The sequence below is a fragment of the Gobio gobio genome (genome assembly GCF_949357685.1).
Source record: "Gobio gobio genome assembly, chromosome: 21".
Classification (NCBI taxonomy): Eukaryota; Metazoa; Chordata; class Actinopteri; order Cypriniformes; family Gobionidae; genus Gobio; species Gobio gobio.
Genome location: NC_137117.1, coordinates 35,468,296 through 35,495,281, shown reverse-complemented (window position 1 = coordinate 35,495,281; position 26,986 = coordinate 35,468,296). Strand labels below are relative to the sequence as shown.

The window sequence follows — 26,986 nt, the reverse complement described above, 5'->3', positions numbered from 1 at the left end:
TTGCCTGCTAAAATTCGCATTCCTGGGTTTATATAATCACATAATTGGGGTCGCTTCAACCCGCGGATATGGAGAAAAACACGGACTTGGCAACACAGTGCAGTTGAGTTCTGTTGACATTTGACAACTAACGTTACGCGTCGCTCCGTTGCTCTGATTGGTTGTGGGTCTATCCAATTGAGGTCTTTCCTGGCTCGGTTGAAACACGCCCCATAATCACAGCTCAATGGAGCGGTACCAGACTCAAATTCTGACTAGAATTGAGTATGGCCACGCCAGGCTAGCAAAATCTGACACGGTAGGACAAATCGACAGAACACCGGTTTGGACTACATCCTGGTACTTCCTGCTTTAATGACGTCAGTAGAACAGTTTGTTGACTAACCTCCGCCCACAAGAATACGCAAAAAAGGGGGCGTGGTCTTGTTGCTCCCGCATGGAGAAGAGGAAGTGTTGCGTTCGTAGAGTGTGTTTGTCGCCATGTCGTCAAGACGCTGTTATTTTCATCCCGGAGTCAAATCACCTTTGTTTGGCCTTCAGGGACGCTGTACTTTGAGCACATGCATCTCCCCGTTATGGTAAGAAGCGTGACCTTTCCGGGCAACGTGCGCTAAGCTGCTGTCCAATCACAACACGGGAACCGCTGGTACAATCAGAACTCGTTATGTATTTCTGAAGGAGGGACTTCATAGAATAAGGAAATCTTCGAGCCGTTTTGAGGACAGTGAAAACAGCGGTATACAGATAAGTAAATTGTGTGAAAAATACTGTTTTTTTACACGCGAAACATGAACACATGTTATATTGCACACCGTAAACACAATCAAAGCTTCAAAAAAACAGGAAAAACGGGACCTTTAAAAAAAAAATTGGATTCCTTGATTCCATTTCGCCTACTGTATAAATAATGATTCGGTGAGAAAGTACAAACGTCTCTGCATTTATTTGTGCATTAAATTATAAAATCATCTGTTTGTATCTATTCATAATACTGTGTGCTTACAAAACTGACTGGAACTATAGCCACAACAAACGTAAGAACAAAATGTAACCATACAACGTGTAAATATGTACAATGTAAACAGAAAACTGATATACACTTAATCTTACATAAACATGAGGATCATGGTGCATTTTAAATGTATGTATGTGTTTTCAGCTAATTGAGTTTTCCTTTTGGAAAATGATATCCCTCAAAAGTGTATAAGGGTGCTTTCACACTAGCAGTTTTGGTGCGCACCGGGTTCGATTGAGGTCAGAGTTCGGCACGTTTGGATGATGTGAACGCGGTCTTCCGTCCTCGGGTGCGCACCCGCCAACCGTACCAGAGTCCGCTTAAAAAGGGTGGTCTGGGGTACGGTTCATGTGAACTCGTTCGCTGCTGATGTGAATGCCATCGTACCAGAGGTGGACAGTAACTAAGTATATTTACTTGAGTACTGTACTTAAGTACACTTTAGTTGTATCTGTACTTTACTTGAGTATTATTTTTTCTGGAAACTTTGACTTTAACTTCACTACATTTGAAAGACAAATATTGTACTTTTTACTCCACTACATTTCTATCAAGGTCCTCAAAGTCGAAAGTCGTTTCTGTAGCAGCTTTGAAAGTCAGTGGATAATTTTTTTGTTCTTTAAAAGGTTTCTTTTTTTTTTGCAGACAGCCTATCAGTAATCACTCTTGTATAGGGTCATGTGAAGTTTCCCAACATTTTTTGAACACTGATCAGTTTATAGCAAAATAGAAGACGGTTCCTCTGCGCAGTGTGTGCACCCATGGCCATACTTAAAAAGTATGTTTCAGTTTTCTGAAAAGTTTAAAGATTAGATTAGTTTAGTCTCATAAAATGTTTAAAAAATTTAAACATCCGGGAGAAAGAGAAGAATAAACAGAACATCGGATGTGTATCAGTGTATTGTTTCCGTGCATTCGCCCTTAAAGAGCTTTGTAACTTTTATACAAGTATTTAAATTAGTTTAAGGTAGTTGTATGCTAGCATGTCGGATGGAGCATCACTGACTGGCTTAAACCACCATGATGACATAATGTGCATTTATAGTACAATGCAACAATAATAAAATAATGCATTGACATAAAAAATGCAATTTATTTTTGATACTAAAATACTTCTGTACTTTTACTTAAGTAAAAATCTGTTTTTAGAACTTTCACTTGTAACGGAGTAATATTTGACTAGTAGTACTTTTACTTTTACTCAAGTAATAGAGTAGTGTACTTTGTCCACCTCTGCATCGTACTAAATCGCGGAAGTGAACCGCTATTAATGACGTATGATTTGATAAAAATGTGTGTTTCACTCATTTTCCTGGCGAGCGTGACTGATGTACTGCAAGCAGGGAGCTGTAGATCTCATTTCTGCTCGTCTTCAGCGTTCTTTAGAGAATTGCAGTACATTTGCGGCAGATAGACGCAAGTGCCGTTACGTACTGAAGCTTTTGAAAGAAAACCAACGGTTAAAAAACAAAAATATCAAAGTGAGGTGAGCAACACTGCATTTTGCCGCCTTCACGCTCGCTGTCGTTACTAAGCAACCGGGTAAACAGCTGCTGCTTTGATGACGCAAACGATGACGCAAACAAACCCCGGTTCGGACTCAAATATTATAATATGAACACAGTCCAGCGGGGGCAGGGGGGAGCAATCGAACTTAGGTTCGGTCCAGGCAATCGAACCAAGAGTGAAAGCACCCTAAAACATGCTAAGGGTGTCAGTACCAAGCGGCAACCTCTCGCAGTTTCTCTTGAAGCCAATACGGAAGTGACATAAACTGCAATTCATCGACTGGCCGCTAGAGACAGACTCCAGAAGGAGCAGGATCTCATTGAGCTCATGTTAAAATGCCCAAATTTACAGCAGAATAAAACATGTGTACAGCCTGGTACAAATTGTGGTTTTGGTCTATACGGCTAATTTTGCCCTTCAAGACGACTGTGAGGGGGTGAATTTTTGTATAACTCATTCGTTGACATTATATAAAGCCTTAAAGTTCTGCATAATTAAGGGCGTGGCCACTTCGAGTGACAGGTGGATTGCCATTTATCTGCTGTCTGTTAGTCATCACGTCACCTCAGCTCCGCCCACGTCCCGCCTCTTTGCCCATTTTCTGTTATCTGGGAGTGACGAGTGATGACGCGCAGCCAAGATGGCAACAGCCATCTCGTCCATACTTTGCGCTTCAGAACGGCTCATCAGAATCCTATGGGTGATGTCACGGACACTACGTCCATATTTTTTTACAGTCTATAATCAGTACACACACACACACACACACACACACACACACACACACACACACACACACACACACACACACACACACACACACACACACACACACACACACACACACACACACACACACACAAACAGAGAGAGAGGGCTGCCAACCTTTGAGTTCAGCTTGGACTGAGAATCTTAACAAAACCTAGCATCACAAAAAGTATACTGTACTGTAAAATTGGTAACTGAACAGAATTTCCCTGATGTCTGTTCATGCTCATTTGGTGCTGTCACTAGTAGTAAAGAAGGGATGAACGGTTCAACTACCAGTCACACTGAATGCTTGAGAGTTGGCAGCCCTGCACAGACACATCTCAAAATGACTAGACGTTTTCGTTGTGGCATGTCAATATCCATTGACTGATATCATCCTGATGGCGGTCGTCATGGTAACACGGAGTCTTCTCATATGCACCCATCAGTCAACGAGCGAGGACATGCTGACATCTGCTGGTCAGAACCTCGTAACGCAGGGCATTTCCTGTGACCGAGCAACAGTTCACATGAATGTGACAGCAGACAGATTAATAAATGATTGAGGAAATGTGATCACAGTCTCACCAGAGTGAACTCAGAGCTGGACAGATCTCTCTGACACAGGCAGTGCAGCACAGCATCATGGATAGATGGGAAAAGTCGACCCTTTGAGACGGACTCTGAGAAGAATCCTCCTCGCTCCAACTGCTGCACTACACACACTGCAGCCGCACGTTTTAGTGCAAAATACAGTTATTGATGGTTGAATATTTTAAGCATATTCCTATAATGTTATTCATGTCGATTTCTGATTTAGCATGTGAATGTTTGTATTTTAATTAAGCGTGCCTGATTTTACCCACCTTGACATACAGCGATGTAAACAGTGACATCTACTTCAGCAAAGTCTTGAAATATCTAGAAGAAAGATTGTGAAGAAACAAAAAATTACCATTTCTTTCTTTCCAGCATGATTTTTGTTCTCTGTGTGATATCATTTCTATGGAAACTTGTTTCTGCCACGGAATAAAAGAGCAATTGTGACTCCCTTAAAGATTATATCTCATAATTTTTACTGTAGCACTTTCACACATAGAGATCACTAAATTTTTGAAGAAGTTTTTTCTTGCGTATGGATTGTGTTTTGATGGCATAGCTGCACATCAGCCTCTACAGTGGACACCAGTGCAGCATCTATACACTGCCACCAAGTGGCAAGCCATGTATGTGGAGCTTTCTTTTCTCCAAACAAAGACGTCAGAAATGCCAAGTTCATGCCAAGATGTCAAGTTGCTCAGGAATATTCCTTCTATCCTAGAAGGCTCTTGCAGGGAAAAAAAAGTAGCATCAAGTAACATTTAAGGAGTCATATCATTGTTAAATTTCCCAAGTATTGATTTTAGATGGGGAGGAAATTCTGATTAATCATCGGTCCACTAAATTGGACATCATTTTTATTCAAGCTATATTTCAGCTACAATTCATACTATTACTGTGACTGTTGTTCTTGAAAATACTTCACCTGCACTTCACTTTTTGGCTGTGAATAAATATATTTGTGTTAAATGTAATTTGCTTTTGCAGTCACATCAAAAAAGTAATCTGATTGCGTAATGCATGTTACCAACACTGCTTATTTCAGACAAGACTGAAAACCCCTGAACACTAGTTTTTCCACGGAGCTGTACCCTCACCAGATCTTTGATGGAGTCACATCGTCATGTTCTGATATCAAAGACACGGAAAATTAAATGTGAAGTGCTTCTCCGTCATCATTTCATTCATGGGTTTGTTAAATACACACAGTATTGCTGTGTTATTACTGTGTTTAATACAGCATCTCTTCAGTTAAAACCAAAAACTCAAGTGGACATCTGAAAATCTCTTTGAAAAATGTGTATAAAAAAATTATCTTGTTTTTCATGCCCTAAGAGCAATAAAAGCACATAGGAAAAAAACCTGACTGAGGTTGTCATAATTCATGCATGAAAGGGTTAAATATAAACTCAGAATTGTGAGAAAAAAGTCAGTTTATGTCACACAATTCTGACTTCCCCCCCCTCACAATTCTTTCTGAGAAAGTGAGATATAAACTCACATTAACATTTTTTTATTCCGTGGCGGAAACAAGCTTCCAGTAATTTCTCTTTCGATGTATCTTACTGTTATCTTCTGTAGAGCTGCTTTACAGCTGAAATTTAATTTTACAACATTAACACTGCTATTTTCAGGTTAACAATGTGACGCTGCTTTGAAACAATCAGTATTGTAGGTATATATACAGTGTATCCGGAAAGTATTCACAGCGCTTCACCTTTTACACATTTTGTTATGCTACAGCTTTATTCCAAAATGGATTAATTTCATTATTTTTTCCTCAATTCTACAAACAATACCCCATAATGACAACGTGAACGAAGTTTGTTTGAAATCTTTGCAAATATATATAAAAAAAAATCACATGTACATAAGTATTCACAGCCTTTGCTCAATACTTTGTTGAAGCACCTTTGGCACAATTACAGCCTCAAGTCTTTTTGAGTATGATGCTACAAGCTTGGCACACCTATTTTTGGGCAGTTTCTCCCATTCTTCTTTGCAGGACCTCTCAAGCTCCATCAGGTTGGATGGGGAGCATCGGTGCACAGCCATTTTCAGATCTCTCCAGAGATGTTCAATCGGGTGCAAGTCTGGGCTCTGGCTGGCCCACTCAAGGACAATCACAGAGTTGTCCCGTAGCCACTGTTTTGTTATCTTGGCTGTGTGCTTAGGGTCGTGGTCCTGTTGGAAGATGAACCTTCGCCCCAGTCTGAGGTCCAGAGCACTCTAGAGCAGGTTTTCATGCTGCATTCATCTTTCCCTCAATCCTGACTAGTCTCCCAGTTCCTGCCGCTGGAAAACATCCCCACAGCATGATGCTGCCACCACCATGCTTCACTGCAGGGATGGTATTGGCCAGGTGATGAGGGGTGCCTGGTTTCCTCCAGACATGACGCTTGCCATTCAGGTCAAAGAGTTGTTTCACCAGACCAGAGAATTTTGTTTCTAATGTTCTGAGTGTCAAGTTGTAGAAACATCTCAAGGATGATCAGTGGAAACAGGAGCACCTGAGCTCAATTTTGAGTGTCATGACAAAGGCTGTGTACATATGATTATGATATGTACATGTGATTTTTCTTTTAGTTTTTTTATTTTTAATAAATTTGCAAAGATTTCAAAAACACTTCTTTCACGTTGTCATTATGGGGTATTGTTTGTAGAATTGAGGAAAAAAATAATGAATTGAATCCATTTTGGAATAAGGCTGTAACGTAACAAAATATGGAAAAAGTGAAGCGCTGTGAATACTTTCTGAATGTAATGTAGGCCTATAAATAAATGTGACTTGTTTTGACTGACGTTTTTCAGTGTTTTCAGGGTGACCGTGTCGATGAAGCTGACAGGAGTGAAGTCCAGGATGATGGAGTGTGTGTGTTCCTGCACACTGTCACAGCTGGGGGAGTGTGTGCCTGTCTTGTCCCGATCCTCCTCCTCAGACTCCTGCTCTGGCTGATAGCCGCAGTTCATGTTACCGTGGCTTACAGTTGCTAAGCCATTGTCATTGATGATGTGTTCATGGTCCGTTCTTTGGCGGTGCACAGATTCACTCGCATTCTTCATAGAGACCAGCATTCTGTTCGCCAACTCTCTCAGAACTCCAGTCTATGAACAACAAACATAATAAACCATTTCACTTTACAAAATAATATATTAAAGAACTAAAACTACAAAAAGGTTTCTGTAAAGAGGTATGTGAGTGCATGTGGGCATGTAGGAGTAGTGTAAGTGGTGAGAATGGACAAATGCGGACGCACAGAGGATAAAGCAAAAACAAAACGCTGGTCACGAATTAGAACTACTAGTGATCCGGACCATTATTTTAAAGTGAAAAAACGTCTTTAAGTGTAAAATAATGGTCCAGATTCCTGAAGGGTGACTAGGTAACACTTGATTAAATACATCAAGTCATAAAATGCATCATAATTAGAGTAAAAAAGATGATTGATTACGTATCAGACACACAATAATGATGTGAATTAATTAGCAATTCTTACTTATTAATGAAGTCAATCTCATTCAGTAATTATTGATAACCTAATAAGGAACTATCTTAGTCCTAAATTGCTGGGTTGGATTGTTAGGGTAGGATTAGGGTTTGGTTGAGGGTTAATTGCATGTAATTATGCATAATTTACTGTTACTACTATCGTAAGTACATGTAACGTGTAACAAGGACACTGTAAAATAAAAAAGTGTTGCCAAAGTTTATTAAAGGGGTAGGGTTAGTGTAATAATGATGATTGTGTGTATGTACTTGTCTGTAAACTGTGGTATTCGGACTGAAACACTCCAGAATTGCTCATTACAGCTTTCCTCTCTCACCTGTTTCCTCTCTGATTCCTCTCTCACCTGATTATCTTCTTCCCTCTCTTGTCTCTTTTTTGCCTTCTCCTCCTCGTTCCTCTTTTTCAGCTGGAGTAGCTCTGGAACATTGATTCCACTCTAGAAAGAAAGACAAGCTGAAAGCTGTTCATGTCTTTTGTCACGTGTGTAATTCATCTGTTGTGTGGTACCTTCTCCAGCAGGGCCTCTTGATAGAGTTCAGCATTTGCATAGTAGAGCATTGCAGAGGAACGGAAGATAGTGATCCCTGGGATTGCTTTAGCCTGACCAGAAACACAAATATAGATTATATAAGCTCCCTAAACAACAGACATACTGTACACATAAAAGTCTCACCTGCTTATATGACTCTGTTTCTAAGTACAGTTCTGTGTCAGGCACCCTGCCAAGTAAAGAGTACATGGGGCTAGGCAGAAAGAAATTAGGATGGTTATGCTTCCGAAATAACTAGCCTTTATCTTTATAGACACACAAATACACGTTCACACACGCTCACCGCTGCGTCCTGAAGATCACTGTGAGCAGTGTGAATATGATGGAAGCTGCCAGACCCAGGTCCAGATTCAGCAGAACAGTACAGAGAAACGTCACCAGCCACACCAGCTAGAGCAACAGAGAGAGAAGGCCTTTCCACACTTGATCTAGTTTACCCTGGGTCATTCGAAACCCTGGGTAAACAGAATTCTGGGTTATCTTGGTTCACATTTCACACTGCTCATATTTTACCCAGGGTTAACAATTAATCCTGGGATTTCATAAACTTCACACTGTACACTCGTAAACTGCAAAGTTCTTATTTGCATATTTGCGAAGTCAGTGTCACTGATTGGACGAACGCCACATGCGACCTGTTTACATAAAGGCTCTTGCATTGAACATCCTTTTATTATTGCTGTAGCCTACTATTAAGTTTTTGGACTTTTTGACTATAAACGGTCTCTTCTTCCCTACAAATGTCTCGTTTTCTGTGACCATTTGACATTTTCGTCTCCAACGTTGAAACATAGCCTGCTGCTTATACAACACGCCCTGTTTCTGTGACTGTCCAAAGCCTGTGAATACGAGGCACAGTTGTATGTTGCTAAACATCTAGTCGTAACAATCTAACACTGCATCGTTTCATCCTGTACACATTTGGTACCGCAATGCGGGGTAAAAAGCACAAAAGCAGTGCTAAATTACAAGTGTGAAACGCAGGGTTTAGAACGACGATAACCCAGGGTTAAGCCTGGTGTGAAAATCCCTAGAGAGGGTCAGGACACAGTATCATACACAGGACAGACATATTTATTAGTCTTTAAAGGGGGTGTCTGATGCTATTTCATGCATTCTGACTCATTTACACTGTTAAAGATTTGGATTCTCATGCTAAACATGGCCAGAATTTCAAAAAACAAGTTAGACGTATGACAGAGTATTTCTGCGGCAAATACACACTAAGTGCATATAATGTAAACAACACAAACGACAGTGAATCGAAAGTTATCCAGGGATAATGCCATGATGTATTGTGTGTGTGTGTGTGTGTGACTCTTTAGCTCCACCTACTGCACGCCACGAGTTCGGCTGTTTTCAGAAAGAATCGTTACAGCGTATCTGTCTTTTATAAAGATGATAAACCTAAAGACTCTTCTGAGATATGAAGGATGCAATACTACTCTATTGCTACTCAAGATTAACATGAGACTGGCAGAAACTGTGTGTGTTATGTACCCTTTAATGATCAGATCTCACCAGGTCTACTCTGTTGCTCTTCCATAGAGCAGGAATATCCTGACACTGCATGAACATTCCCTTCAGATTCACAAACACGATGGTGGAAAGCAAAGCCTGATGACAGACACACAAACAACAACTACTGAGGATTAGGAGTGCCTGATTTCACCAAGCAATTTCATTCCAATCAACCAATCAGATCTGAGGGACAAGTTTAGGTTTATAAAAAGGCTTAGGTGCTTCTACATCGTGTTATTCACCATCATTTCCCTCTGATTTTAGGTTGAACTTATGGGTAATGTTAGGTTTAGGGGTATGGATAGCATTGGGATTGTTTTGGACAGGAATGTTGTTCCAGGATCAACAAAATATGTTGACCCAGAAACGCAAAATCAGGACGTGCAGGAGTGCAGCTTCAAAAATGAAGAAATATATTTTTAATGTACTTAAAAGTAGCCTTAATCAATCAACAGGCATATTTAAAAGTATGTAAAAATGTAGTTAAATATAACAATAAAATAATAAATAAATAATTTCTAAATTCAGCTTTTATTGGCTCCAGAGTTATTTTTGATAAAATTTAGTGTTATTTTTGGCCTTTATTACATTACTTAAAAAATCTCTGAGACCACATTACAAAGTTGTTGTTGTTTTTTTTTGACAAACCCTTTTAAAAAAATAAATAGTCAAAGTTACAAAATGATGTAGGCTGACAATACAATGTTTACGTGTGTATTGTTGTTTCTATTTCGCTTTCATTTATTTTTATTTCAGTTTTAGTAATTTGAGTACTTCAGCTTATTTCAGTTAGTTGCCAAAACAGCATTTCTAATTGCTAAGTTTTTCATGTTTAAGTCTTGTTTAAATCTAATATTTATATTTTATGTCAGCTTTGTTTCAATTACCAAAAACTATTTGTAATAATTTTAGTTTTACTTAACAAATAACAATAACAACACTGGACACAAGAGCCACCAATGAATGCCAATGTTTGGAGAGAGACTTCTATCAACTACAGTTATTTTAATTATATAATGTCATTCTGTATCACAAATGCTCCTCTCTAAATTGACTGTAGCTGTAAATTTTGTCTAGTGTTTATTTGAGTGCATGACTTACTGTCGGCAGCTCCTCAAAAAGTGAACCGAGCTTCAAAACGGTAATTAGCACAATAACAGCAGATATCACTCCAGCCACCTACATGACACAAAAGTATACGTGTAGTTGTGCATAACAGACAGCATACGTTTTAAATACTGTATATACTATAGTAGGGATGCTCCGATCAGGATTTTTGCTGCTGATACCGAGTACCAATTTCTTGTCATGGTGATCGGCCGATACCGATCCCGATTCCAATGCTTCACTGATTTGTAAACTCTCTGATCAAAAAAAAACTATAGATGTTGCCTTTATTATATTTTTGTTAGATTTTTATGGTAATTATGTACTGTAATGTAACTTGTTTTAACAGGGTACTAAATAATCACAAAAAATATTAATTATACAGTGAACATTTTAATATGCCTTTTAAATGGGGTTTCTGCATAACACTATGCATATCAGGATACTTAATAGGGCTGTATTTTCTACGTTTTTCTATTTGGATAAAAAAAAATATCTGTATTTATTTTAATATTTTAATAATGTATTTATAATAATTTTATTTCACATCCTGCCCAATGATGTCCTAAAAACAATGTTGATATAGAAGGCTATAAACAAATACAGTGAATGTAAAGTAGGCATGTATTAATAATTTTGTTTTTTAATTCACTGAACTACAAATGAAAATAAAAACAAAAGTATATTAGCCTATATTTGATTACCCAATTATAGTGGTCACTTTCATACAAATATACATAATTGCATACGCGTAGGAGCCATTATACGTTTCAAAATCCAAGTTTTGTCCCCCACACTATTTCCCAATGTAAGATTTAGTTTTGCATTGCCTGCCTATCTCTGCCGATTTCGGAGTCTCCAAATGAATCCATTCTGCAACTTTTAAATATATAATTACCTTTTTAAAAACGAAATTATAGGCTTAAGCCATAGTTGCCAAGTCATAAAATATGATTATCGGCCGATACCGATCTCTGGCCGATCGATCGGAGCATCCCTATACTATAGTATGGGGTCGGTAATGATTTTGTAATGTTTTAGATTGAAGTCTCTTATGCTCACCAAGACTGCATTTATTGATCAATATCAAGAGCAAAAAATGATACAATACAGTAAAAACAGTAATATTGTGAAATATTATTGTAAGAGCTGTTTTCTATTGTAATATCTTTTAAAATGTATTTATTCCTGTGATCAAAGCTGAATTTTCAGCAAATAGACATTTTTTTGTAACATATTAAATGTCTTTACTGTCACTTTTTATCAGTTTAATGCTTTAAATGCAATTTTTAAAGTGTTATCGTCTTCTTTTGTGGAATACAACCTGTGTTTTTCCCCCTGTGCTCTCCTGGACAAGACTGCGAGATAGAGAGGAAGTGACGGAGTAGCACTGGAAGAAGCCACCGACGACATTACTGAACCCCAGCGCCACCAACTCCTGCAGAGGGACAATGAGAGGCACTCACCTCTGCACATCGCTCAAACATTTTCAGAGCATGATAACAAGTGTACTGAGGGCATACGTGCGACGTGGGTTGGTGATATGTTGTACCTGATTGCTGTCTACTTTATATCCATATTTGAGGGCAAAAGTCTTGCCCAGAGAAATGCTGATGGCGTATCCCACCACAGCCATGGCAAACGCGTCTCCTACCACTGAGGAGAAGAAACCCACTTCTGGGACTCTGGGTGGCACCAGCCTGTGGAGAGGTCAGAGGTTACAGATCACTAACATGGCTTTGGCTTTTAGGTAAGGTAATTTCACCCCACCGACCTTACTTTATATGCTTAACCCTATAAAGCCTGACATAGGAAATAATATAATAATAGTCAGAATTGTTTTTTAATGGGAAATGTTAATTGAACCTTTAGATAAAATATATGTACTATATTGCCAAAAGTATTGGGACACCCCTCCAAATCATTGAATTCAGGTGTTCCAATCACTTCCATGGTCAAAGGTGTATAAAATCAAGTACTAGGCATGCAGACGCTTCTACAAACATTTTGTGAAAGAATGGGTCGCTGTCAGGAGCTCAGTGAACTCAAGCGTGGGACCGTGATAGGTTGACACCTGGCCAATAAATCCATTTGTGAAATTTCCTCACTGCTAAATATTCCATGTTCAACTGTTAGTGGTGCTATAACAGTGGAAGCGATTGGGAACAACATGAACTCAGCCACGAAGGCTTCGGTTTGCATGTAGGGACCCTCATTATGCTACCGTGTTAGTGTGAGGCTATTTTGAGCCTTGTTAGTGGTATTAACTAGCGATTTAATTTTACTTATTCTATGCCCCATATACTAGCGTTATAAGCTAATCTGTTTTTAGAGATAAAACTCTTTACATTCGATTTTCATGAAAACGCATCCCAGAGAACGATCTACTCGGTAACCATGTGTTAATTACCCCTAGGTTCATTTTTCACCGGAGTTGTCCTTTAAGATGATATTTAAATGCTTAGTTTTATGACCAAAGCTCTGTAGTTTTTATTGTGGAGATCAAAACATATAATGCAATGCAATACAATGATGATTAAGAAATTAACAAATAAACATTCCTCAAAAGCCAGATGGATATTTAAAACTTTGAAGGAAGTCAAAGGTCCTGTAAATCTTACACGTGAGGGTGTAAGTCATGGAATTTCATGAGGCTTGGGATTAGTGCTTTGCGGTAGACTGTTTTGATGGGGTTTAACGAAAGTCAGTCAACAAAGATCAAGACCGAGAAGTGAGTCGCCAAGAAAACTTTCTAACCTTTTGCAAGAGGATTGGTGTTTCAAAAGAAACAGTTTAACTTTTAATATCCACTCAAAGTCTAAATCTATGTATGAAATGTAGAGCACACACTTACCCACTGGGAATTTCTCCCACCACATCAACACCATTAACAGCTCTCAGATCAGTATAATGAGAAACAAGAGTCCCTGCGATAATCTGGAAATATACACCCAAAGTTGTTTACTGGTCTGTTTTGTATGCTACTAGGTTGGAGTTTTCAGGTCTAACACCGTGTACTCACCACAATGAGCTCTATGGGAACAGGAAGGAGTAATTTGTGTCTGTAGCAGGAGTTGATCTCCTTCGCAATGACCAGAGCTGTGAGAGCCACCAGACTGATCACCAGAGTGGGAATATGAGTCTGCGGTAATAAACTGCCCAGCTCCACCAGAGTCTAAAGAGAGGGAGAGAAATTCATTAATAAAATAAATGTGTATTTTAAAAATGTGTCTGAAATTGCATTTGTATGGGGCGACATTAATTATTGTACTTGTGTAACCACTGAGGCCTATAATAGGGTTTATCTGAGAGCATATTAGTGCCTCAGTGCCTAGAGGCGCTGCGGAATAAAATGGTGTGTTTGGGAAAAGATTAATTAATTAAATGTTAAAATCCTCAAGCCAAACTATGTGAATGCACTTTTTGCATTTTGGTAACCAATCCCAGTATTAAACCCTGGAGGAAGTGTCACTCAACCGCACCACTGATCTCTATATCTTTAGTACAGACAACTATATTGCATTTTCACACAGAAAGTATGTATAGGTAGGCCCAATGTTTTTCATAAATCTTTTTTATACTCAGGGATGCAGACGGGTGAGAGGTAAAAAAGGTGAGAACATTGCATGGATAGAAAAAACATTCTCCAAGGTCAGGTCACTTACAAAAAAAAAAGTACTTTTCATGCTCATTTCTAGACACTTAAGTATCTTTGCATCTGCCTGAAAACAAATTCTAATAGGTAAGAGGTCAAAAAGTTTTTGTGTTTTATGCCGGGCAAAACAACCCTTTATAAAACGCAAAAAATGGATTCAATAGATGTGGGAGCTGAATACATAAACAAAACAAAAACAAGAAGACAACAACCATATAAAATGTATGTTGGAAATCCTTTTAGCTTCTTTATTAACACTCAAAACTGAAAACTGAAGATCCCACTGGTTACAAATGCATCAATATGGGTTACAGCACCTCGTAAGTTAAACCCTATTTCTTCTGATGTTTAGCCACCAGAATTTCAAGGGCCCGCTTCCTTTGTTTTGCTGCATGTCTCAGCCTTGCCCGTTTTTCTTTGACGCATTTATTAAAAATGTTTATGTTTATTTTTTTATTACCGTAATGTCACTTCACAAAATGAGAAAATCAGCCTGAATGCTCGTATATTTTGACCTCACTTAGCGGAAGTTATGGCGGAGCTCAGAGATGATCATGTTCGTCTGATAAGAGGTAAAATAATAGCATAAATACTGCTCGGTTTCTCGCATAAACTTATCGTTTCCATAGATAAGAACCTTATTCATCGTCTGGTATCGTTTAAAGCCCTTTGGACCTTGAACCGTTTGGAGCCCATTGCAGTCCATTATATGGAGAAAAATCCTGGAATGTTTTCATCAAAAACCTTCATTTCTTTTCGACTGCAGAAAGAAAGACATGGACATCTTGGATGACATGGGGGTGAGTAAATTATCAGCAAAAGTTTATTTAAAAGTGAACTAATCCTTTAACCGCTGTTATGCGACTTTTTTTAAGCGATTTTTTTCCTCTCGCGATAAGTGATTCCAAAAATTATTCCACGGATGTTAGTAGGTTTATGTGTAGGCTAATCCCAACCACCGCACTAGCCATAATTTTTAATCAGAGACGTAGGCGTGCTATCCAAGCATTAATGGCAAGGAAAGCACCTTACACTTGTGAGCGTGACGTACGAGGTGTGGGTGTTTCTCCCTCAGGTCTGCAAGATAATGTGGCAGCCGCATGTCTTTGTTTAGAATCCAGTATTCCTGTAATTGTTTAATGAGTTTAATAGGGCTGTGCGATATTGAAGAAAAATGCGATATGCGATATCCTTGTTAAATAATGCGATGTGATATGCGATTAGACATGTGCCGGTACACGGTAATACAATATACCGCAATAATGAACATGCACAATATTGTTATCGTGGGCACTTCAAAATACCGTGAATAATTATTTATTACGAATTATTCCGATTTTTATAATGTATTTTAAGAATACTTTACCCATCAACCGTTTAAAATGAACAACGCGTCAAAGAGGAACGCGCACTGATGTAAACAGACCGTTCATGAGCCGAGCACATGGCGGAAAGAGTGAAGGAGACGCACTGAAGTGCACATTCACTTTCAGACAGCAGAGGGCGCTGATGGAACAGCAGAAATACAGCCGTTTCCCCAGTAACCACAATCCGGTGCTCATCATCACATAACCTAATACTTAAAGACTTAAAGTCATTTTCAAACTTTTTTTTTTTTTAAGTTTTAAATTACATGCCTTAGATATTGTTTGAATATGTTCTGACTGTTGTTCAATCACACACTTTACAATATGGCTCCATTATTTAACATTAGTTCATTCATTAACAAACTGACAATGAAAAATACTTCTAAAGCATGTATTAATCTTAGTTAAATGTACATTTCAGCATTTAATAACACATTATTAAAATCAAAAGTTGTAACTGTATTATTTAATGGACCTGAGCTAACACTAACAGTTGCTTTTTTAAACTAACATTATCAAAGAAGAATAACTTCTGTAAAAATGTAGCTATTCGCTCTTTGTTAATGTTAATGCATTAACTGGCGAGACATTGTTGTAAAGTGTTACCTATTATTCTTTATAATTCTTTAGCACTTTAATCTGTTTCAAATATTTGTTTACTTTATACATTTTTGTGTATTGCTTTATTGTATTTAAATGTTTGGTTCTTTTGTTTTAAGAAAGTTTTTAAACCTGTTATAGTATGACAACACTCTTTTTGCAACTTTTTTTTAAAAATATCGTGATAATACCGTATACCGTGAAAAAAGCTTCAGCAATTAATCGCAACATGAAAATTTGATACCGGCACATGCCTATATGCGATACGATATTGCTTTAAGTGTGTTTCTATTTCTTTCCCAACTGATATCTTTCACTTAAAGCATAACCGACTGTGTTTACATAAATACTCATCAAGACACAACTGTGTGTGTATTTGACAGTTCGAGTGTGTAACAAGACAAAAAAAAGAACGGCTTGTGCGCACGTTTGGTGTGTGTGTCAGACAGCAGACAGCGCGAGACTGCAAGGAGTTGTTTTTTGCATGTTATTGCGTTTAATAACTCTTTTTGACGTCAAGCAAGTCACATAAGTAACAGTCGTGTGCCCGGTCCATTCTCTGCTATATGCATCGACCTAAAACATACACGTTTCACAATGTTGAAGTAGCCTATTAAAATCATTCAGATATTGCTTGCCCTTGCGATATGTACATTTGCGATATTTCTATATATTGCGCAGCCCTAGAGTTTAATAAAGAGCTCTGTCTCGTCTTCTGTCTGCGTCATCTGTAAAGAATGATCGGCTTTTACGTACGCCAGGTGACTATCCATTTTCGAATTGCCTGAAAAACCACCTCATGCGAGTGAACAACTTTTTTTGCGATATATGGGAGTTTTTGCGAAATTGAGGTGTTTCCATTGGCAGTATTTTCAATCCGCTATTTCAATTTGCGCAATTTGAAGGGTAATGGAAACACGGCTATCGATTAGATTTCTGTCTATAAATGTATCCAAACAGTTGTTGCCTTGTCTAATAAAACATACACCGATCAGGCATAACATTACGACCACTGACAGGTGGAGTGAATAACACTGATCTCTTCATCACAGCACCTGTTAGTGGGTGGGATATATTAGGCAGCAAGTGAACATTTTGTCCTCAAAGTTGGTGTTAGAAGCAGGAAAAATAGGCAAGCGTAAGGATTTGAGCGAGTTTGACAAGGGCCAAATTGTGATACCTGGGCAGGGCTCGACATTAAGCATGTTCACATGCTTGTCCTACGGACAAGTAAATCTGTCATCCACTTGTCCGAGTAAAAAATGTGCTTGTCTGGAAAAAATAAATAAAAAATTGTGTATGTTGTAAATAAAATGTATTCTGAAGCAATATTCTCACCAGTGTTCAATCAGCTTTGACATATGCATATTTGTGATATTTTTACCTTTTATAAAGGGCATTTTCCCCTAATCTTATTAAATATAGGCTATGATTCAGATTTCCTTTCATATTCTTAAATTGGATCAATAAATTAAATTAGAAGACGACACTGGCTGTTACAAGTCAAATTAAATAATTTACACTGAAAAATTACAACTGCATTAAATAATGTTATGAGCAGGGCCGGCGTTTGCTATAGGCGAGCTAGGCGGTTGCCTAGGGCGACAAATTTGTAGGGGGCGCAGCCAGGCGCCCTCTAGTGGCGCCCTTAAACTTACTTCCCATTAAGCATAGAATTAAAACAAGCGAAATAAAACATACTGTTTATTAAACAAGATCATCATTGGGCGCCCCCTCAGCCACACGTTTAATAACTTAACCTGATTATTAGATTGAATTGATAGTGAGTATTGTCGAGCACAGGCGTTCAGGCGTTAGGTCAGGCAAGTGCTTAGCACTGGCGCGTTCTTCAAAAATGAAGCGGTCTAAACCCTCGAGTGCACAGGGACGGAAAAAGAGAAAGGCAGACGATCAAAAGAAAGCCCAGTATAGAGGTAAGTCTTCTCATCTCAGCCATAAAGGTGTCAAACTAAATAAATTAACTTCGTATTATCGATATTATCAACTAATATTGGACGGCATTGGACGTTTCATTGCTGTCACTAAGCTATCACTAGCTAGCTAGTTATCTACATATTACTACGCATTTCACTGACAATAAGGAAATCCAGACGAGCCAAATTTTAATGCTGCGTCAATTTTGAAGGTGAATAGAAATACCAGAAACAACTGTTCATCTTTTATTATTTAAGATAGGGATAGAGCTACAAGAACTTATATATTTTAATTTTGTAGTGGTAAGTACAGTGTATCCATAATAGCACTTTTGTTTGTAGAGGGTATAGTTAATCCAGTTTATGGGTCATAATTTGCTTAAGTGTCTTTACAGGTTACAGTTAATATTTGGTAAATATCCTTGAACATTCTTTCTAGCATTTGTGTATGACCAATTTATTGCAGTTGATCCTTCAAGTCTTAATTTTCTTGATTAAGTGTTGGAGTGGCTATAAAAGCATTTTTGTTTGTTCATCCATAGTTTGAGTCATAATTTGTTAAAAATCTGTTAAATATAATAAACGTTAAACGTTAAATATAACGTTCTTTGTAGCATTTTTGTATGTGCAATTTATTAGAGTGCATAATTTAAGTCATAATTAGCTTTTTAAGTCTTGGAGTAACTATAGGAGCATTTTTGTTTGTATAGTTTTTATAAATACTTAACCCATTTGTGCCCAATTTTTTCTGAATGGCATGTTCTGCATTTATTTTCCCCAGGTTTTTGTATTTTTTCTTGAAAATTGTATTTGAATCTGTGGCAACTATAGTTGCCGGTGGGCAAATATGTTGTATGCACCCCTTCAATGTCAAATATGAATAAGAGGAGAACATTTAGCATCTAACTCAAAATAACTGCTTTCAACAGATCAATCTTTATTCATAATCAAATGTATTATGTTTGACTAAGTATACTAAAAACTATAGATTTGTTGTAAGATTTGTTTTGTTTGGATGATTCTAGAGACCTTCATGATTATGTTGATATATATATGTCAACAAAAATACTTATTAGTAACATGAAAATATCCTTTCTTTGGGAGGGTTTGGCTTCGTTGGGCTCCCTGGAAGTAGGGGTAGGAAGTTGGCAGTCTCATGTGACAGGAAGGAAGTAAATACTTTTTTTTTTTTCTTGAAATCCTTTATTTGGTTGTCTGCTTGTGTGTCATTAAGATATAAAACATGGATAATATCTAGAAAAATACTTACAGAAGGAAAATGACAACTATACACTGGCAACTATAGTTGCCGGTGGGCTTAACAATTAGGGGGGGGGGCGCAAAACTCAATCTCGCCTAGGGCAACCAAAGAGATAGAGCCGGCCCTGGTTATGAGATTGTTTTAAATATTTTTTGAATATACAAATAAGAAATGTTGGAAAGATGAAACTAAACCACCAGTAGGTGGCGGCAGGTGACCGTCTGAATGAGTGAGTCATTGAGTCGATTCGTTCAAATGCTGATTCATTCAAGAATGAGGCTGTCGTTTACGAATAGTTCATTGAATCTTTGATTCTATCGATTCATTCAAACGCTGAATCATTCACTAACACGTTGTTGCTGTGACACTAGTTCTGCTGTGATCTTTTGGAACAATTTTCGCCGCTGAAATAGAACAAAAACACTCAATATTGCATCAAAATGTAAGTGACGTAATGTTAATAATTGTTTATGGAGCTGTCTTTTGAAATCAGTGTCATTTTCAGTCGTGATGTTATTCAGGAACACAGCACTCTTGGTAATGTGACATTGCAACTGTATCATGTTATAAATATAAATAAACTCCACATTTCTACATTTTTACAGCAGTGTAACTGAGTTTCTCTGTGTGAGCGGTGCACATATGTTTCGATTTCTCCTCGAGAGGCGGCGCGAGCGTCAACAGTGCAACGTTAGTTACCGTCGTCAGTTATACATTATTATCATTCACTGATCGCCACTTACAGTAATGAATGCAGAATCATTCTTGCATTTGGGTGATTCCCTAGTTATTTTTGTTAATGACGTTTTATCAGGCTACTTGTCCGTCGGGCAAGTAAAATTCTCTTTCACTTGCCCCTTCAAAAAATCCACTTGTCCCGGACAATCGGACAAGCGTTAATGTCGAGCCCTGCTGGGTCAGAGCATCTCCAAAACTGCAGCTCTTGTGGGGTGTTCCCGGTCTGCAGAGGTCAGTCTCTATCAAAAGTGCTCCAAGGAAAGGGCAGTGGTGAACCGGCGACAGGGTTTTTATACCAATATAGGGTGATTGTGTACACACACTGACGACAGGACACACATGTATGTTCAAACACCATGTAAAAGTGGATTTTGCCTAATAGGTCCCCTTTAACCAACTGAAATACTCACATAAAGCAGCTGCAGGGGTCCACTGAACCGTCTGGGTGAAACTCCAAACATGTATTTGAGTTGAGAGATGATGACGTGAGTGGCCGCCCCTGTCGTGTAGCCGCGCACTAACGGCTCGGAGAGATACGTCACTACAAACCCGAACCGAACCAGACCCAATAAAACCTACAGAAAAAGACACAATACGAAATTAACAAAAACACTTTTGTGTTTCCAGATTCTTTCATGTGTTATTTTGCAAGACTCACTTGGAAGATGCCGCACAGTAACGTCGTTGCCGCGGCCACTTTCACCCGATGCACGTTTCGCGCCTCCGTATCCACGACGACTGATCCATTTGTCCCATTGGTCAGAAAGTTATCCTCAGGAGCCAATCGCTGTGAGACGCTCCCGATCATTATGCTAATCACCGCGAAGGTTCCTAAAGCAGTGAAGGCAGGCAAATTGGGTGTTTTTACTGAACCATACTGTCAGAAATCATTACTGTAGTAGGCTGTGTATACATCCAGTATGAATGACAGTTATTCTGGTAAAAATATAGCATGTATTAAATATATTTTGTAGCAAATACAAATTCACATTTCACATTAGCTACATTCTTTCTCTTCCCCTCACCTATGGAGACGTGTTTAGAAGTGCCAAAGATGAAGTACACCAGTACAGGATAGAAGGAGGTGTAGAGACCAAACACAGGTGGGACAGAAGCCAAGAGAGCGTATGCCATACCTGAGCATCAATCAGACAAGCTTACAGTGGATATATATAGTCTCACAATTTAACAGCCGAAGAAAAGTATATTTTTTAGTATATTACAAGTATATCATTGTTTTCCTCTTAAATGTGTCACTTTTTAAAAAAGTTTTTAAACATGCAAAAGACATGAATACATTTTTTACAACACAATAAACAGCTGTTTTAACAGGGGTATGTAGACTTTTTATACACACACATAATGTATCCCATTCAGATCTGCATTCTATTTCTATTCTATTATATCTATTAGATTATATTTCATGCATTCTGACTTATTTACACGGTTAAAGAGTTGGATTCTCATGCTAAACATGAACAAAGTAAAAAAAAAAAAACGAGTTGGACGTTCTGTGCCAAAAACACTCCTTCAGGATTCAAACAAGTTTTGGAAAGTTTTTTTCGAGTATGGCCCTGTAGGCGTAAGGGGCGTAATACCTTGTATGGGCACTTCTCCCGGATAAGCGTCAATGAGCTTCGTTCGGGTTACGGAAGCTGTTGGCAGCGCTGGCATTTTGTTTTTAGACCACGAAATAAACTAAAGATGTGTGTTTCTGGTTGTGAGGGAAAGATAACCTTGTTCAGCTTCCAAAATAACCCAGCGTTAAGGAAACAGTGGATGCAGTTTGTTTTTTTAACGGAGCAGCAACGGAGTTCAGCAAGTGTGTTTGTCAGTTCCCGGTCATGAGTTGAAACCGCAGGCGGCGAGTGAGACTGTATCAAATGTCTGTTTGGTTGGCAATCGCCACATAAGTGCATATAATGTCAACAACACGAACATATAGTGAATTGAAAGTTATCCAGGGATAATGCCATGATGTATTTTGTGTGTGTGTGTGTCTGTCTGTGTGTGTGTCTGTGTGTGTGTGTGTGTGTGTGTGTGTGTGTGTGTGTGTGTGTGTGTGTGTGTGTGTGTGTGTGTGTGTGTGTGTGTGTGTGTGTGTGTGTGTGTGTGTGTGTGTGTGTGTGTGTGTGTGTGTGTGTGTGTGTGTGTGTGCTCGTGTCTCTTTTGCTCTGCCCACTGCACACTATGAGTTTGGCTGTTTTCAGAAAGAATCATACAGCGTATCTGTCTTTTATACACACACCTAAAGGATTATTAGGAACACCTGTTCAATTTCTCATTAATGCAATTATCTAATCAACCAATCACATGGCAGTTGCTTCAATGCATTTAGGGGTGTGGTCCTGGTCAAGACAATCTCCTGAACTCCAAACTGAATGTCAGAATGGGAAAGAAAGGTGATTTAAGCAATTTTGAGCGTGGCATGGTTGTTGGTGCCAGACGGGCCGGTCTGAGTATTTCACAATCTGCACAGTTACTGGGATTTTCACGCACAACCATTTCTAGGGTTTACAAAGAATGGTGTGAAAAGGGAAAAACATCCAGTATGCGGCAGTCCTGTGGGCGAAAATGCCTTGTTGATGCTAGAGGTCAGAGGAGAATGGGCCGACTGATTCAAGCTGATAGAAGAGCAACTTTGACTGAAATAACCACTCGTTACAATCGAGGTATGCAGGAAAGCATTTGTGAAGCCACAACACACACAACCTTGAGGCGGATGGGCTACAACAGCAGAAGACCCCACCGGGTACCACTCATCTCCACTACAAATAGGAAAAAGAGGCTACAATTTGCACAAGCTCACCAAAATTGGACAGTTGAAGACTGGAAAAATGTTGCCTGGTCTGATGAGTCTCGATTTCTGTTGAGACATTCAGATGGTAGAGTCAGAATTTGGCGTAAACAGAATGAGAACATGGATCCATCATGCCTTGTTACCACTGTGCAGGCTGCTGGTGGTGGTGTAATGGTGTGGGGGATGTTTTCTTGGTACACTTTAGGCCCCTTAGTGCCAATTGGACATCGTTTAAATGCCACGGCCTACCTGAGCATTGTTTCTGACCATGTCCATCCCTTTATGACCACCATGTACCCATCCTCTGATGGCTACTTCCAGCAGGATAATGCACCATGTCACAAAGCTCGAATCATTTCAAATTGGTTTCTTGAACATGACAATGGGTTCACTGTACTAAAATGGCCCCCACAGTCACCAGATCTCAACCCAATAGAGCATCTTTGGGATGTGGTGGAACGGGAGCTTCGTGCCCTGGATGTGCATCCCACAAATCTCCATCAACTGCAAGATGCTATCCTATCAATATGGGCCAACATTTCTAAAGAATGCTTTCAGCACCTTGTTGAATCAATGCCATGTAGAATTAAGGCAGTTTTGAAGGCGAAAGGGGGTCAAACACAGTATTAGTCTGTGTTCCTAATAATCCTTTAGGTGAGTGTAAATATGATAAAAATAAAGCCTCTTCTGAGACATGAAGGATGCAATACTACTCTATAGGTACTCAAGATTAACATGAGACTATTATGTACCCTTTAATTAAAATATTATTTAGCACAATTATCAACCTTTTTTCTGGGTGACATCCCAGCAATGTGATTTTGTCCATTTTTTTATCCTTCAAGGAACATTTTGAAAATATTTATCCAATGTGTAGTTTTGCTTTGTAACTTGAACTTGTAAACTGACCCTGAGGCAGATGCATGATTCCCACACTGACACCTGAAACCAGGTCACCAAGTCCATTCTCCTGAAGGGAATACCGGGGGATCCACGACAGAACGGGTATCCACGTTAGAATCCAAGTCTTCCACTGTCCTACAGAGCACCTTGCAGACAGTGAAAGAATATGAGTTTTATAGAATATGTTCGTTCATAGAAAATAGTACTCTAAATCCTCCTTGACATTATTGGTTAACTGCAACAATATCCAATGTATTAACAATTCCATTAGTTTTTTTTATTCGTAAGGTGTACATTATGAAAACGCTTAGTACTAATATCACAATGGATCATCAAAAGTGCACTTTTTTCCAAGCATTTCAGCATTTTTTTAATTTTTGTAAAAATTACCTCTGCCTTACGTGGCAGTCTTTCACGGCCTACGCGGCATTCCTCACAACACTTTATGCAATCAATGGCCAAATTATTTCCTCGTTTAATGATTTTAACTCCTATGTCAATGTCTTTATTTTTCAGTAATATAATCTTTTTTTTTTGCCTAATATTTTAGGAACTTCATCCAAGGAATACTTCCTCTGGTGTGTATCTATTTCCTTTCTCAGTTCTGCCCCTGCCTTCACCTTCAGGCAGGAACTCCGGATTTGGTCTTCGGGCAGGGCCTACGCCAAAGAACCTTATTTAATCTATTCGATACTAATTTACAGACTAACTGTTAAATACATTTTATTCAAATGAGCTCTTGCTCGTAGTCTTTCTGGTAGAACTTGTTTGCTATTTCCGTTGGATTACCAAATGTAATGAATTCTTTTTACAGTGATTTATCTTAGATGATAACCACCATGTTCAAAGTTTGTGCACAAACGTGTGTGTGTGTGTGTGTGTGTGTGTGTGTGTGTGTGCGTGCGTGTGTGTGTGTGTGTGTGTGTGTGTGTGTGTGTGTGAGAGAGAGATGTATGTATGTGTTAGAGAAAGACAATTTTTACCTACTGTCTGAATCTGTATTTACAGTAAAAAGCTCGGTGTGATCAAGAGCATTCAGCTAACAAAACTGACATTATTGTATAGAATAGAAAGAAAACATGAAATTTGTATATATTTCCAAGGTGATAAAAACATCTAAACATTTTGACCAGTATGGCTTACATGACTTTTTATTTTGGTCACGGTGGCATTGGCCAATTTCCTGACACCATAACTAATTTTTGAAGCATGAATTAAATGTTTTGGGCGAGTAACTATATTTTGCAGACATGCTATAGAGCTCTGATGTTCCATCAAACACTTGTGACAATTGAACTTAGTCTACAGTTTAGAAAATCTTAAGAAAAATGTGCCAAAGCGATTGAGAAACTGTAAAAGTACCTACATTGAAAGATCATCACACTGTTGTGTTTCAGTGAATAAACCAATTTTTCTCATTACATATTACAATAATCTTGTGTTTGACACAATGATTATGTGGACTGAAAATATGTGCTACTGAATGAAAGCATCACATCGGGTTTTGAAAGAATGTCTAGCTGTACGTTACAAGTGTGATCAGTTTGGATTTTTGTACTAAGGGTTTTGAAAATGTACCAAAATAGTACCAAAGCGAATAAAAAAACTATATAGACTCATCACATATCAGTCATAAACGGTGCTGCATCATTTTCCTAGCATAACACACTTTGTGTCTTTGAATCTTACCTTATAGAGTCACCAAACTTCTCCTTTATAGAGGGCCTGTGGATTTCAGTCTGCCGTTGAGCTACTTCCTCTAGTTTAAGTTCATCCAGGATGATCCTCTCCATGCAGAATTTTGCTCCAGCACGTTCGGAGACACCCATGCCTGTCTTATTCATGTTCATTTGTATGCTCCTTTCTGCCTAGGTTTGGGGGTTTCGGCAACTCATCTCAAACCCCTCTCGGGGAAAATTATGGATTGCGATGTTTTTTTCCCCTTTTGCTCCCTGAGAATATCTGTGAAGATTCTTCTTTTCACTGAGAATAATGAGTCCATTTATAGGTTTCCAGGGAGTGATGACAGACAGGTGAAGGAATCATCTATAGGAGCAGCCAAAGGATTTGTGGGGAATTTCAGTGTGCAGTTACACACAGTATGTCCAAACCAGAAATGTCCATATGGGAAAAGTTCTTGTGTCCTTATCAGAGTCTTCACGGAGCCATCCCACACCACACCCACAGCACTCCCATAAACATGAGCGTGCCAAATAGATCACACATCTGTAAATTAACTTATGACACTTCACTAACTCACAAACACACAGACAAAAATATATTTTTTTATCACTTTGATGACACTTTTTTCATTAGACAATGTGCTTGACCAGGAATGATGTTAAAAATAATGACTTTTCAGAAATGATGTTTCAGTCCTTTAAAATATAAAAAGGCAACATCTTATGCTGAATAAGTGATACATGGCAGTGAGCACAAAAAGCTGTCCTTTCAGCTGAAACAAAAGCCTAACCCGCTTTTGCCCACTTTCCAATTGTTATATTTTGTCATCATCTGTCAGTTTACTTGAAGTTTTTTTATTTGCCAAGATGACCCCCCCAGTGACCAAGATGAGTTAGGAGAGCTGACATAAGAATCAGCCAATTTACTATATATGTAGCAACGACTTTAGATATGACGGTGCACTCATATTACTATGAATGGGAGAACATGCAATGGCCAATATGGTGGAAAAAAAAGAGCCAATCGCCGATTGGTAAAGTAATTTCGTTACTACAGGTAGTAACTAGATTTTTTGTAATGATTTGAGCATTTAGAAACAAAAATTTTGAGATAGTTGTTGTCAGATTTCATTTCATTGGTGTTTTGGGAGCCTGAAACCGGTATTTTTTTTAAACCGGGTCCCAGAGTGGATAAATCTGAAACCGACGCCCATGCGTTTTCGTGTGTACAGCCAATCCGTATATTTTGTGCATGCTCCAAGTCTTCTTCTCCATTTTTAGTTTCTCCATTTCTGTGGCAGAATTACAACGCCACACACTGGTCTGGCATGTATACTACATCATTTTGAGTCGGGTTCAGTGGTTTCGTGTGTACGCAGACAATTTTTGAGACGAGGGAAAAAAAAAGATTGGACAGGGAAAGCTCTGGCTTCCTGTGGATGTGGGAGAGATAAGAATCAAGCGTTTGCACAGAGCATGTTCGGC

General features: G+C 38.6%; 1 protein-coding gene across 1 annotated transcript; it reads right to left on the bottom strand.

Moving 5' to 3' along the window:
* Window positions 1-934: 934 nt before the first annotated feature.
* slc26a6l2 (solute carrier family 26 member 6, like 2) lies at window positions 935-25,703 on the bottom strand. The gene is made up of 19 exons (XM_079802120.1): window positions 25,509-25,703; window positions 23,826-23,965; window positions 21,142-21,252; window positions 20,775-20,947; window positions 20,527-20,691; window positions 13,584-13,736; window positions 13,416-13,498; window positions 12,114-12,261; window positions 11,886-11,999; window positions 10,556-10,633; window positions 9,455-9,550; window positions 8,217-8,323; window positions 8,057-8,126; window positions 7,891-7,983; window positions 7,727-7,819; window positions 6,677-6,979; window positions 4,141-4,195; window positions 3,863-3,999; window positions 935-3,782 (listed from the first exon to the last, which is right to left on the bottom strand). The coding sequence occupies exons 1-19, from the start codon at window positions 25,667-25,669 to the stop codon at window positions 3,756-3,758; spliced, it is 2,307 nt and encodes a 768-aa protein (XP_079658246.1). The 5' UTR covers window positions 25,670-25,703; the 3' UTR covers window positions 935-3,755.
* Window positions 25,704-26,986: the final 1,283 nt, after the last annotated feature.